General features: G+C 44.6%; 1 protein-coding gene across 1 annotated transcript in view; it reads left to right on the forward strand.

The window, feature by feature from the left end:
• Positions 1 to 632: 632 nt before the first annotated feature.
• The window catches only part of RAP2A (RAP2A, member of RAS oncogene family), a 30,273-nt gene continuing 16,196 nt past the window's right edge, over positions 633 to 14,709 (forward strand). The window contains exon 1 of the mRNA XM_068677331.1: positions 633 to 983. Within this exon, the coding sequence (XP_068533432.1) occupies positions 670 to 983 (314 nt within the window). The 5' untranslated portion in view covers positions 633 to 669. The remainder of the gene's footprint in view (positions 984 to 14,709) is intronic.

Consider the following 14,709-nt stretch of genomic DNA (forward strand, 5'->3'; position numbering starts at 1 on the left):
ACACGCTTCAAACGCCGGCCTGGGAGCCCCAACGGGGGCACCAACGGGCACCAACGGCCGCCAACCGCCTTCCCCCCCGCCCCGGGCTCCTCTGACGGACACTTCCGGCCGCGCCGCCGCCCCGCCCCTTGAGCCACCACCCATTGGCTGTCCCCTCCCGGCGCGTGACGGCGGCGCGCCCGCTGATTGGCCGCGGCGCGCGGCGCGTGTCGGCGGAGCGGGCCCGCCGAGCGGCCGGGCGGAGGGGCGGGGCGGGGCGGGGCCGCTGTCACCAGGGCGACAGCGCCAGAAGGCCGGGCGTCACGTGGGCGCCGGCCGCGCCCTCCCATTGGCCGAGCGGGCCGGGGAGGGGGGGGGGAGAGAGAGGGCGGGGGGGGGCACGTGACTCCCTCCCCCTACCAACCCGCGCGCTGCCGCCGCCGCCGCCGCTGATTGGCTGTTGCCATGGCGACCGGGGCAGGAGGGGGCGTGGCTTGCGGCCCGCCCCAGCCGAGGCGCGCCGCGGCCCCGGCGGCCGGGAGGAGGCGCGGCGGGAGGGGGCGGCGGCGGATGGCGGGGGGGGGGTGAGGGGCGGCCGGCGGGGCGGCGGCGGGAGGAGGAGGAGGAGGAGGAGGAGGAGGAGGAGGGAGGTGGTGGAGGAGGGAGGTGGTGGAGGAGGTCGGCGGGAGGATGCGCGAGTACAAGGTGGTGGTGCTGGGCTCGGGCGGGGTGGGGAAGTCGGCGCTCACGGTGCAGTTCGTGACGGGGACGTTCATCGAGAAGTACGACCCCACCATCGAGGACTTCTACCGCAAGGAGATCGAGGTGGACGCGTCGCCCTCCGTGCTGGAGATCCTGGACACGGCCGGCACCGAGCAGTTCGCCTCCATGCGGGACCTCTACATCAAGAACGGGCAGGGCTTCATCCTGGTCTACAGCCTGGTCAACCAGCAGAGCTTCCAGGACATCCGACCCATGCGCGACCAGATCATCCGCGTCAAGAGGTGACGAGGCGCGGCCCTTCCCCGACGCCAGCCCCGCGGGCCGGCTGCGGGAGCCCTGGCAGGACGGGGATGGGGCCCCAGGTGCCCTGCGAGGGGGTTTTTGGGGCGCTCTCCTTCCACACGCACCCACACCAGGGTGGGTGGGGGTGTCCCGCGCTCCCCAGGCACGTAGATGTTCCCCTCAGCATCCCACCGGGATCCCTCCTCGCTGAGGAGGTGGTGGCTGTGAGGTTCAGGCCTTGCAGGCGCCGCTGGGTATCCCAAATATCACCCCGCTGCTGCCGGTGCGTGATGCTCAGGTCCCGGCCAGGCCCCCGCAGCCTGCAGGGCTGACATCGCAGCGACCCTTCGAGCTGCAAAAATGCTGCCCGCAGCTCATCCCCACGTCTCTTCCCCGCCATGGAGAGGGATTGGGCTTCTGCTACAGACCTGTTTTTATCAGAGGCTCAGGCACCTGAAAGGCAAACCCCTGTCAATAACCCCCGCTGCACCGCAGCCCTGGGGTTTGCAGCCCGCCGTGCGGTGCTGGCGGGGGCTGATGTGCTGGTAGCAGGAGCTGCTGCTCCAGCCCGAGGCCCCAAAAGATGTGTTTTGAAACTGGGGAGGAGGGTGAGCAGGGGAAAGGCGAGGGAGGAGGCGAAGCTCGGATATTTTCAGAGACTCGCAACTTCCTCGCAGGAGGCGTTTCTTAATATATGTCCTAACTTTGTAATGGGGGGGGTCCGAAGGCTGATGTAACAAAGTTATCTTGAACTTAGTAGGGAAAATGCATTTTCTGTATCCTTAAAATCCTCATCATTCACACGTGCCTTATAGCAGAACAGTTTTTCTCCTAGTAGTTAAGGTGGACTTTGGTAAATGCCTTTGGTTTGCCCGTGTTTAATCGCTGCTCTGCATTCAGCCAGTGCCTGAACGCGAGCTGCAGCTCTCTCAGCGTGCTCTGTGCCTCGCAGCGGAGCGTCTGCCTCCAGAGCCGAGCTGCCAGCCTGTAGGTAGGTGAAGCAGAACAGAAAGCAACTCACACTTGCAGGGTTATATTGACTCAGCACTGCTCAGGGTGGGTCTGCACGCCGCTCGGCGCTTGCTGCTGTCAGGGCTCTTACTGCAAGACTTCAACTTCTTCTGGCTGGCAGCGAGCTACTTTGGGAAAGACACCCGAGCAGTATTTTAATGCTAAATTTCTCTTATGCAAAAAATCCAGGTTCTGGCCAGTCCTGATTTTTTTTTTTTTTAATTGAGGTGCAGTTGAAAGGAATATAATATCGACGTGCCATATTAAAGAGTGAATTACAAGATCTCAGCAAGTGTACCAGGTCTTCCCTGGTCAACTTACCTCGCCTTCTGTTTGTGGGGTCTGCTGTTTTGTTTTGCCACTTGATGCAAGTTCAAAAGGCAGCGTCTGAGACCTGGTGTGCCGTTCGTTTAACCAGTAAGAAGGATGCAAGCGTAACTGGAAGAATGCAGAGGTACAGATATGTACCTGTGCAGGGAGTTCTGAGTTATCATTTACAGCTGCATGAATGCATTAATGAGAGAGAAATAATCACAGTCTCATTTACTTAGGTGTTTGGGAGGAGATGTGCCTGAAAACTGCAAGTGTTTGCTTATATGGGTACAAAACCATGATATAAAAGTCTCTGAACTTTGATTGTACCTGGAAACTGATTGACCAGGTCCCCAGCTGCTGGGTGCCTTTGCATTTTGCGTGTCCTTGCTATTTTTACTTTTTCTGATGGAAGAATTCCCATGCTCTCACATAATTAGAGGATAGTTATAGTTACTGTCCCAAGAAGTAGAAAAGCTGGGGGGAAATTCCCTCTTCAGGCTGAGAGATGCGGGCTTGAGTTTTCTGCTTCCCTGGCCTGGCCACCACATACCAGGCCAAATTAAGCTAAGGGAGCCCTTCGTTCCTCCCGAGGAAGTTGATTAACTTCACAGGAATGAGTGACATGTTTACATGGCCAAAAGAGAGGGGAAAAAGTGGACCTTTACTTAGCTCTGAAGCCAGTCCCTAGAGGCTGTCCAACAGATAGCTGTTGTCAGGTTAGCTTCTGTTCTCATTAAACGTCTATTTAATATTAAAAAAATGCATGAATTTCCTCAGAAACAGGCCCGAAATCCAGGTCTCCCAGTTTGCAGAGGAGTCTCCTAGTGGCACAACTATAAAGTCAGGATTTCTTTTGTACCGCATGGTGTGGGAGCCTTGCAGCCCTGTCAGGCGTGGTGCACGGCTTGCACAAAAAGAGCAGGGGACGGCTCCGCAGCCTTCAAGCAGGTAATTAAAGTTCCTTCCTGGAAAATGCTGCTTGAAATGTAAACCGCCTGCTTTTCCAAGGAAAGGCAGCGTTTTTGTCTGGCTTTCTCTGGGAACGACTCAAGGCACTTCGCCCTCGGTGAAGGAGCCCTGTCAGTGCTAAGGTGCGCCTCCAGCAGCGCTGAGCAGGCAGGTGAGGAGAAGGGAGAGGTTTTAGAAGCGCTGTCGGCTGGAGTTTCCCACCTTTACACGTGCTGCCAGCTTTGGATGCACAAAGCAGGGGGTGCCTTGTGCTGCTGGGTGAGAAACACAAAACGTTATCTGTGCATTTGTAGGTACTGCAGTTCCGAGACCTCCTCTCCTCCCAGAATGGATTAGCAGGTTTGGCAGCAAAGAGCTCTTCAGCTTTTGCTGCGGACTGAACTGTTTCCTGGAGAAACTTTTTACTGGTGAGAACAAGGCTGACCTGGATGAGTGGGCCCATGCTGGTGAAGGTCTGCAGTGAAGCAAGAGCAGAAGCTGTCAGATGAAACAGATTGGTGGTGATACACCCCAGTTAGATAGCGAGATTCGCAAAGAAACAGCGAGGATGTAGATTAAGAAGTGTGGAATAGTGGTTTGTTGGTTTTGGGGGGGGGGTTGTTTGGTTGTTTGTTTCAGAGCAGAGTTGGATAACTTCTAACACGGTTGTGTTTGTCTGTTGTGTGATTAGAAAGCTCTCCGAAGCCAACCTGCTGACATTTACCATATACTGAATTTTAATTTTGGATGTGACTTTGCCAGTGTTTTATTCCCATAAGGTATGCTTAAGCGTCGTCGACTGTGTCCTCTAGGCACTTGTGTAGCTTTCCTTAATGAAACTTCTCAATCTGGACATATTAAGGATTGTTGGACGTTTTTAGGAGAACCCCATGAAATAGAAAAGTGTTGTTATTCCAACAGAACCTAAAGCACAGAGGGGAAATTCTTCCAAAGTCAATTTGCCGTTCTTCACTTGCTGTGGTTTCTGTAGACCGGTGTTTTAAAGACAGGACTGTTGGGCTCATCTTTTGGAGAATCCGCCCGATTTTACTTCAGGCAGTCCTTTTGGGAAACGCTTTATTTCAAGCAGTGGGAAAACAGGTAAATATAAAACTTCTAAATAACCTATTGCCTAATTTCTCTAGGAAGCAAAACCAAGAAAACATTAATTTTGACTGAAAGTGCAGACTAACCAGAATAGGTATATTGCAATGAAATATCACAGAAATGTGACTGAGTTGAGTGTTCTTTGTGGCAGCGCTTACCATCAGGATGAAAATCTGCCTCCCAGTCTAGGGATTCTCTGTGGCAATTCAAAACACGCGAGAGAAGCAATTATTGAAATGTATTAATTGTGAAATCAGCATCTCGAGTCAATGATGATTGATGTTTTTAGTGTCTTAATGGTGATTAAGTCTGCAAAACTATACTTGAAGTTACAAATTACTCAAATGTCTAGTTTAAAAATGTTGTTTTCCAAGTGCCATGAAAATTAAATACTTTTTTTTACTCAAATATCACTTAGCACATTAGGGTCCAGTTCCTTATTAAATCTCAATATGATCATACAAATCACTGTCAATAGAGTTTGGAAGGGATTAAATAGTTGGATTTATTCTTTAGCTCTTCAACCTGGCTTAAAGAGTTCTCCCTGCAGTGAATTTACCAGTGTCACAGAATTGTTTGGTTGGAAGGGACCTCAGGAGGTCATCTGGGCAAGGGTTCCAGGTTTTATCTATTTTTCATCTCTTTTTAAGAAACTGCTGGTCTAATTTTAAGAACCATGTAGAGCAGTATTCAAGAAATGCAGCTTCAACACTTGTGACGAGTATGCCTCAAGCCTTCCAGGAAGAGATAGCAAAAGCAGTTGAAGTGAAACTTGGAAAATATTATTCCTTCTAAAGTACTGTATGCAAAAGTGGAGGGACTTTCACAGATGCTCTCCATGTAGGATGGTAGAAATACGAAGAGACTGAAATCCTGAAGTCTTTTTTTAGCAAGAGGTGGGTTGTTTGTGTTGGTTTTTTTTGTTTTCGTTTTTTCTTCCAGTAATCGTGACACAGTGGATTGATTACTCATCTCTCAGTGAAAAAGGCAGGGCAGGTAATGAGCATGGTCCACATCCTCCGTTGCATGGCTTGCCAAGCTGCCAGGCCTTCCTTGTGTGCTTGTCAGGTGAAACTTAGCGCTTCATGGCAAGGACGGATTAACAGACTTTAAAATCCCATCAAACAGGTGTACCTACTTCTGAGGAAATGCAGGAAACTGGGTGGGATTTGGACACGATGCAAGCTTCAGACATTGTGTTAAAATATCACCAAATGTAAAAGAAGACCTATACTGACCCTTTGTCTCTCTTTTTTTCCCCCCTGTTGGAGGGGATGCTACAGATGGCTGTTTCTCAGGTGAGAATCTCATGGAGTGAGAAGAAAATGCAAATATTTTATGTATCTGTGGAGATGTAAAGTGGTAAACACAAGTTGGCAGTCTTACCAAGTTGACCCTCTATGTAACACCACATTCTTCAGCTGTTCAGACATCTCTTATGTCTTACTGGTGAGCTGATACATAAACTATCCCCTAGAAAGTCTTTAGAATGGAAAGAGTACCTGTTTGCAGGGTACAGGACTAAATAAGTTTTACAGTAACATCTTAAACTTTAGTTTCCCTTTGTAGTTTTCAAACAACTTTCCCAGACTTCTTTCTAGCTCTTTAGAATGTAGATTTTCTAATTTATTTTTTTAGTCAATCTACCTTTGTTTTAATATGAAGTTAATGAAATAATTCTGTCAGACAAAATTATAGGTTTCTTGATTTAACTGTGGAGTTCGTACATAGACAATCCCCTAAAAAAAAAAATCTCTGACAGTGTGCAATTTTAAACCATAGAAGATTATTTTAAAATTCCTCAGCTTGGTCTTAAAGTCAAATATTTCAAAGTGTTCATGCATCTTTGGAACATACCACCTTTAATGTTTTCCTGTAGAAGCTTTTTAACTGAATTCCATACTTGCAGAGTTCTCCTGATTCTTCTTTCCCTGCTCCCTTTCTTGATGATCTGAAGTATTCATGCTACTTTGAGTTACTTTCTGTGGAAGCTGTGAAAATTTGAGACAATGCCTTTAACTAGAGTCTTCCAATATTTTTTTTGTCTGCTTCCACCCGTAGCAGCTAATCATATTGGTAGGTATTTTCCAAGATTTATTTATTTTCCATTATAAGGTAAAATGATGTGACAGTTTGCATATATGGGCACTGAAAACAAATCATGGAATCATCCATCAGGAGTCATTTAGGTTGGAAAAGACCCCTAAGACCATCAAGTCCAACCGTTAACCTAGCACTGCCAAGTCTACCACTAAACCATATCCCTAAGCAACGCATCTACAACTCTTTTGAATACCTCCAGGGATGGTGACTCAACCACTTCCCTGGGCCCTCCTGCTTTTTACCTGTTCTTTTTAGACTTACTGAAATGCGTGCTCCTTTTGTGTGCACGTTCAGTTTAGTTTGTGCTAGTTTAGAGAACAGCATTTCTTTTAATTTCTGGTTTTTTAGAATCATGCCTGTGTCACTCAGCATCATTTTCTCTCTTCAGGTCTTAATTGCTGCTGCAGCTCGTGTTGTTGCAGAGGTGCGTGAATACATGTGGATAGCTAAAATTGTCAAACAGTAGCACAGCATGTGGCAAGATTTCTTAAGTTTGTTTTCAGTCTTGCAGTGTTACTTGATCACGTCTGCGTTGTAAAAATGCAGTTTAATATGTTAAAGAGCAAATATTACAGTGGCTTCAATGGCTTTTAGAACAGTAATACTTGGACTTTGTATGTTAATGCTTGGGGCTCAATATTTTCTATCTTGCTCTTAATTACGCTTAATTAGGGTTTTGACAGATTTTGCAATGATTACTTGGAAAATTCTATCCAAAAAGTCACTGCTCACCAGATTTTCTGTTTTCCCTTTGATATGTAGAGGACAATAATTCCCTAAATACCTTTTTTTTTTTTTTTTTTATATAGCCAGCACAGTTGGCAGTAACTTGTGTGTTTTCTTTCAAAATAACCATGATTGTCTGCTCTTCAGTTGGCTAGTATGTGTAAGAAACAAATTTTGTTGTTTGGGTCATAAATAAAACATTCAGAGTAGCAGTATGTTTCCTTAAAACTCTTCTGTTAGCAGGCATACTCTTTGGACTGAGACTTCAATTGTCATTCTATTTTTAAGAGTTTTTAAATGAATAAAATTTGAAATGTCTGAGTGAGTGGCTGTCCCAAAAATCATTAAATCCATTCCTTTTCTAGTTTTTCACTTAATTCACTTCAAGATTTCTTTTGCAACTAAGAACAAACCTGTGGTTACTGGTTATTTCATCTCAGAAATATTGCGGGTGTTGTTTAAAACATTTCTTCCTTTTTTTTTTTTCCTCCCCTCCTTGTAAATTGTGTAGGTGGTATGTGATGATAACGTTTTGAGAGAGAATTGGGAAGCAATTGGGACTGCAGTGCTAAATTATCTTGGCACGTAGTGACTTGCACAAAGATTTATGTGATTAAGGTAACAAGAGCTATAGCTATCTGCTTCTTCATGTCCTCTTATTCATTAGCTTCCTGCTTTTTTTTTTTTTCTTGGCCAGAGGTTTCCAGCACAGGAGTGGTCTTCAGATTTTGCTGTGTTAAGGCAAACGGTACAGTCTAGGTACAGTTACAGCAATGGGTACAACTCAAGTGCTTTTCTTTGTCGATGGGTTGTGTTTTAGCAGCTGTGTTGTCTTAAATCCTAGTCTAGACGAGAGAATTAAAGGTGTGATAGGAGCATGTTATCCTTTCCCAACAGTAACGTCATGGGGCTAGCTCAATTAGTTGGTGCAGTGGTGACGGTGTTTAATTCTTGTCTTGGTTAGATGAAAGGCTAGACTAGATGAAAGATCTAGCGAAGGACAAAAAAGGGAAAAATGTTTTCAGAGTTGACTAGCTTGTTTTTTTGAAACACTGCTCGGGTCACATAGACAGAGCTTTAACATTTTTTAAGTTGTGCTTGTTGTCTTCTGCAAAAAATCGGGGTAATGAGGAGACGTGACTAAAGCATTTTAAAGTATTGGAATGTAATCGATGAGGATCGTTGTTTGTGCTAAAAATAATTCTGGAAAGTAAGGGTTGGTTGGTTAGTGGTTTTGTGTTGTTTCCACCCCCCCACCCTCATGTCTTCCCTTTACTGTTCTGGTTAACAGGTAGCCAGCCACCTTAACTAAAGATGAATGGTGTCTGAGATTGTGGTTGAGTTGATACTCACATGGCAATTTAATTTGAACTGGAAATGAATTGGATCCCCGTGAATTGGATAAGGGCACTGAACTTGAAGTGCTCTGAGCATTGTGAAGAAAAGCTTCAGTCCTGGGTTTCTGATGAGTTGCAAGAAAAGATGCTTTCAAGAAATAGCCACATAGATCACGTCTGGGCTATAAGTGAGCCTGCTGTGACAAGCTAGTTTTGGTTTTGCTAGGAGAATGTTTGTGCTGTTTGCCCTCTTACTCCTAATACATTTCACAGCATAGAGGATAAGCCAAGACTGATCAACCTACTTTCCTTGGAGTAGATCTGCTTGCAGTTTCTCACATTGCTAAAACATCTTTAACTGCTTTGCAAAATCTTACTTAAAGCGTTTTATAAATATGCAAAAAAAATCTTCTATGCTTTTTCTTTCAGAAAGACATGAACTGGATAAGAACCATTTAGAAATGCATAAATCTGTTCTGAAGATGTGCTTTTCTTCTGAAATTTCCTCTTCATGTTTTAAATTTTAGAATTTCATTGTTTTTGTCAGAATAAAATAATGGATGTGAAGAGTTGTTTTTACACTATTTCCCTAAAAAATTATAAAAGGTACAGGGGGAAATCTGTTGTTTTTTGTTTGTTTTTTCACCCATCTGTGTTTTACTTGGACGTGACATGGAGTCCTGCAGGTGTGTGTTTTGTGAACCACAGGACAGCAGTCCTATTTGTATACTGCCACTATAATGTATTTTATGAAGATAAGTTTTTTTTTTTCAGTCTGTGTATTTTCTACTGCCAAAAAGACTCAATGTTGTTAAGGGCTTTCCTAGTGATAATCTCCAGGTTCACATTTTTGCTCCTCTTTCACTGTAGTAATTTTACTGAAAACCAGTCAAGAGGTGGTGGGCTTTTTGTTTCGGTGCTGGTAGTGATTTTTTTAATTAGGAGTTCAGCCTTTTTGAAAATAATTTGGAAGGATGATCACCTTGCATGGCGTCTTCTGGAGCATTCTCTCAGATGCCTTTGATAGCCTCAAAAAAAGAAATAAATCTCCTAACTAGTCTAAGTGCCTCGGAGTCTGACCAAACCCAGGCTCTCTGTCTCGCTGCTTAAGGAAGGCATCTGCTCTGCCTGCCTGAGAAGCAGTCAGATTCCTTGTGGCTGACATGCAGGTTACTCCCTACGATGCCTGGAAGAGAGGAGCATGAGTCACCTTCTGCTGGGTTAGTGCTGCGAGCCGCAACCAGGAGCCAGGCAGCGACTTGGAGTGAATTCTCCCATCGCCTTTGCTTGCGTGTTGATAAGGTTTTGGGGGGAGAGGGGATCGATGTAGTACAGCTTAAACCTCTTTCATCAGCTGTGGGGTCTTTAACAGATAACCTCTTCAGTATGCAGCAGGGGACTTGGGGGCAAAGAGGGGATGGCTTCATTTTTGTACTAAGCGTGCAGGATGCTGTCCGAAGCAGAATGGATGCAGCGAATCTTGGCATTCATTTTCTGAACATGCTAGGCACTGGAGATGCTTTCCCCCTCCCCCTTTTTTTTTACATTCAGTTTCAGCCTTCTCTTTTCTCACTTTCATTGAGAAATAGGGAGGAACTTAAATGGGAAATGGGTCTTGCAAAAGAGCTTTAGGAGTCTGCTGTGCTCTGAGGTGTGTGGTCCCTCTTGCAGCAAGCTCCTTGAACTATCTCCTTACTCATGTAGTATCCCACCTCTTCAGAAGCAGGCTCTCTCGCTAATTAAAACACTTAAAAATTCTAGTAGTGAGGAAATAAATGGGAACCACTGTGCAGTAATGAAGCAACAGTTGAGCTTTGCCTGAAATGTTGCAGTCACCTGGGTGAGTGAAGTCTTCTGGTGACTGTTCAGTGTTTGGGATATTGATTTTTGCATTTTGCAGTGACTTTTCTGTATAAACAGTATCAGGGGATCTCTGGGTTTCAGTCCCTGGTATTTTTCCTTAGGCCACTGTCCATACTACCTTGTACACCTAATCTTTTTTCTGTTGTTCCTTTGGAAATCGTGAGTTTACCTTCAAGTGTTTACGTATGCCTTAATAGTGGCTCATCTTCAACAGGAGGGTTGAAGAGTGTTGTTTTTTTTCCCTCAGCTTTGCTTGTAGTGTAGTGGTAATGACAGCCTTCTGGGAAAGGCAGGTGATGAACTCCCCTGACTGAAGAACATGCATGTCCAATGCGTGAAACAGCATTGCCACTACTTTTTATTCCCATGGTTTTGCGTGGAAGTGATATCTGCTATGATTTTTATCGAGTGTTTTAGCATTGTCACGTTCGTAGACGCACAGAGGAGCATTCAGTGAATTAGGCCTCCCAAGGGGCTGAGCTGCCTGCGTGCCTAATCTACAAATCCCACGAGAGCTGAGGAGTGTGACCCTGTTGTGGTTCCAGCACATGGCTCGGCTGGGCTAGCACAGTTTTAAAGCAGCTGTATCGCTTCAGCAAAAAAAAAAAAAAAGCCTGAGATAATATGCTGCTTGTCAGGAGCTGAAGTGGGTCGGCAGCGGGTCTGTGGAGCAGTCTGTTGGACATGGCCACCTAAATCCTTCTGGAGGCCTAGTGTGTACCTCAGGAGTACCTCAGGCCTAGTGGTGCTTGCCTCATTCCCCTCCTTTTACAAATCCATTTCATGTTTTGAAATGTTTTGAGCAGTGAAATTCCACCACACGATTGTGTGATCGCTCTTAGTACAGACAAGCAAGTAGACCAGAGGCTTGATGATCACAAGGCCCACAGCATGGGCTTGACAATTCTTGTACCTGGAGCTGATCAGCTAGCCTGTGGTGCTTTATTACGCTTCAGAACTGCATAGGACCCTTTCCTGGCTGAGGTTTCTTTGGGTTTAAGTATTAATAAACCCAGAATGCCGTGACCCAGAGACTTGCCAATGCAAAACGGGGAAACCTTTCTCTTTGGACAGCCGAGAGTTCTTTCTCTCCTTCTAAAACTGTGTTTCTGCTATGTGATTTACTGTCAGTCACTAAGACAAACTGCATTGCTTCCATGAGAATATATTTAACCATTCTCAGATGTCTTCCTTCTCTAAAAACAAGTTTCATGCACAGGTTGCTTATTAATAAACTATATTTGGAGTAGAATCTACTTGGGTGGCTATCCTTGAACAAACAGTTGTCTGAGGGATGGTAGACTCTTTTGTAGGAAGAAACTGGGTGAGCAGATGATATCAAGATAGCCTGTTGGGAGCCCACAGCTTTTAAAGTCAAATATCAAATCTGAGGAAAGTTGGTAGACTAGTCTTCACATGTGTCTCTTTGTATTTCCCCTAGCTTGGATATTGGCAGCCTCATGTAACATTAAAAGCCGTGGATTCTTAGCAGGCTGTCTGTCATCTGCTTCTCCAGTAGTTATAGGTTGGCCGTGTGAGATAAGCAACGGCCTTCTGCTCTTTGATCCTCAATCACATTGCAGAAAATGTAGGTAATTTAGCTGGATCCAGATATTCCTAAATTCTATTCAAATTGTGGAGAAGCTAATCCCCCTGTTTTCAGTGGGGTGAACATCTGGTTATGTCGTGATGGGATTAGGTTTGAGGAACACTGGGCTGCCTTTAATAATAATATCATGGATTGGATCGTAATTTTTCCTATGCTATTTGAATGGATATCTAACAATCTCAGTCTGGCACTAGGTACATTATAGACTTTCCAGCTGGGTTTGTGGAGCCTCCGTCGCTTGCTGAAGTATCACTGTGCTGTTATGTAGCTGCTGCAAATCCCTGAAGAATCTGTTTACCATCTAGCAGCTTTTAGTCAAACCTCCTCTAACCCTTTTACTTCTAGCACTCTCTGTAACCAGATTTCATAGCAACCACATTCATATGCTGAATCTGCTCATCAGATGAGTCTGTCAGCAACCGTTGGCAAGAAATGCTGTTCCTGTTACCACTCCAAGTACCAGTTTTTACTTAAAGATCTGCAGCTATTGTGGAAATAGCCCTGCTGCCTCCAGGCCTTACACTTTGTGTTCTGCATTGACCTCTGATTCAGCAAACAGGAGGATTGCTGGACTTGCTCTGCACCTGTGCTGGGGTGGTTTTCAAGAACCACAGTGAGCAAATGCAGTCCTTGGACAGCCTCCTGATGGGCTGGAGCTCATGCTCTTTGCATCTTTTTCACTTTCACTGTCAGTTACATTTGTAATTCCCCGGTGTTCAGCTACAGGGCAACGGTAACGGTTTTATCTGGGACACATGAGGTGAATGAATATGTAACTAAAACTGGGGTCCTGTTTCAAAGGAAGGAAGTGACTGACACTAGGAGATGTTACAAACCCCCAGTCATCCTCCTGAAGTGGACATGTTCAAATACATTTATCTGCTGAGCATTCTGTCACAGGAAGCTCACGATTAGCATTGTGATGATCTGATCTAATGATGGAAATGCTTGTCTTCTTTCCCCTCATGTAACTCTTTGATTAAACAAATTCACATAATTCAGTTTTTACCTACCAAAATTGATCAAAATTTCAGAACTGTGTTCTGAAAAAGCAAATGAGTTGTGCAGAAACTTGAGGTCAGGATACTTGAACTTAGAAGGTCAGGATTGCTCTGGAACATAAGGAAGAAGGAGGGAGGGTGGCGTACATGCCATGTACTGCAGGGATTACTGATGTATCCCCTAGTGCTACCCCATATTCCTTACATGAACTCTCAAGAACTTGATCACTTAATATAATTTGCCGTTTATTGCAGGATGTTGTATATTTATTTATTTTTTATCCTGTTCCAACCGTAGCAACTGTATTTGGCTGAAGTACACCCAAAATAAAGTTTTGTGTGTTGTTTTTTTTTAACATTGGCATGAGCATAGTCAAGAAAGAGGACAAATCACCTACAGGTGGCAAATCACTGAACTCAGGGGATGTTGAATTCTCCTGCAGCTGGCTTTTATTCCAAAAAAAAAAAAAAGTGACTACAGTCGTGGTAGCTCAGTCTTCTGGAGGGGGACAATGGAAAGCTCAGTCTTGGATGAAAGCTGAAAAGGCTCACCTTGAAAGTCACTTATTATTCTAAAATTAAGCAATTGTATTGCCTTCCTAGCTGGGATAATTGGGCCGGTAATTGAAGTCTACATTCTTCTCCCAGAGATGATCAAAACACCTTCCTTTGAAAGACTTCGTCTGTCAGCAAGAAACACGGTTAGATTAAAAGGACTGGGAACAGCCTGGGCTTCACACCCCCACGCACACCTTCATATTAATTGAAATGGCCTTTCTGCATAGGACGACTTAATGTGGAAAAAATAATTAGTGGACTATTTTCAGGAAATTCTGGTTACCAATTAGTGATTCAACAAAGAAGGTGTTATGGACACTGGGTGTGTGGTTCCTTCAAATATAGACTCTTTCTTAAAAGAAATCCAACTTTTTTCAAATGACTTCTTACCATTTTGAGTGTTAAGTACACAAACTGCCATCCTTCCTGGATGAAAATTTCATCACCAAATTACTTTCTGAAGTTTAGTTGAGCCAGTATAAAGCCACATTGTTTGATCCCGCTTCAGATAAATGTAATCATTTTCCTCACTAATTTAAGCAATGCTGAGAGTGGTGTCCATGTCGGAATTTGTGACATCTTAAATGGTTGAGGTTGGCTTGGCTTCTTTTTCTTTCCTGTGAAAAAAAAAATATCTCTGTCTGAACAGTATGGTCTTTTGCTGAAAAGTCTTTTTTTTTCCTTTCTTTTCCTTCCACTTTGATGCAGATGCACGAGTTCTCACCACGAGCTAGCAAAACACATCCTTTTTGTCAACCAAGCTACCACCTATTTGACTGCAGCATCCCACAAACTGGCTGTGCCAGCAGCCATGGGCTCTGACTCTTCTGGGGAAGACACCACGTGCTGTCTTCATAGATGATAAAACATCTGTCCATCGTGTTAGTAAAACGTGTCTGGGAAAAGGCAGCTTTTATTCCTTTATAACCTAGGCCAGACCCAAAGAAATTAACATTTGTACATGAGTTGAAACATAAATAACATCTGGGCTGTTGAGTATGCCCAAGTTCCTCATTCTGGCTGACGTCATTTTTAATACTTACACAAATATTGGATTTGAGATATACATAAGGAAGAAAGTATTTACATTTTACTATTCTATGTACCTGATACCTTGTATCTGGTATCGTTTTATAGGTATTAATTT

This window comes from Anas acuta, chromosome 1 (assembly GCF_963932015.1).
Source record: "Anas acuta chromosome 1, bAnaAcu1.1, whole genome shotgun sequence".
Taxonomy (NCBI): domain Eukaryota; kingdom Metazoa; phylum Chordata; class Aves; order Anseriformes; family Anatidae; genus Anas; species Anas acuta.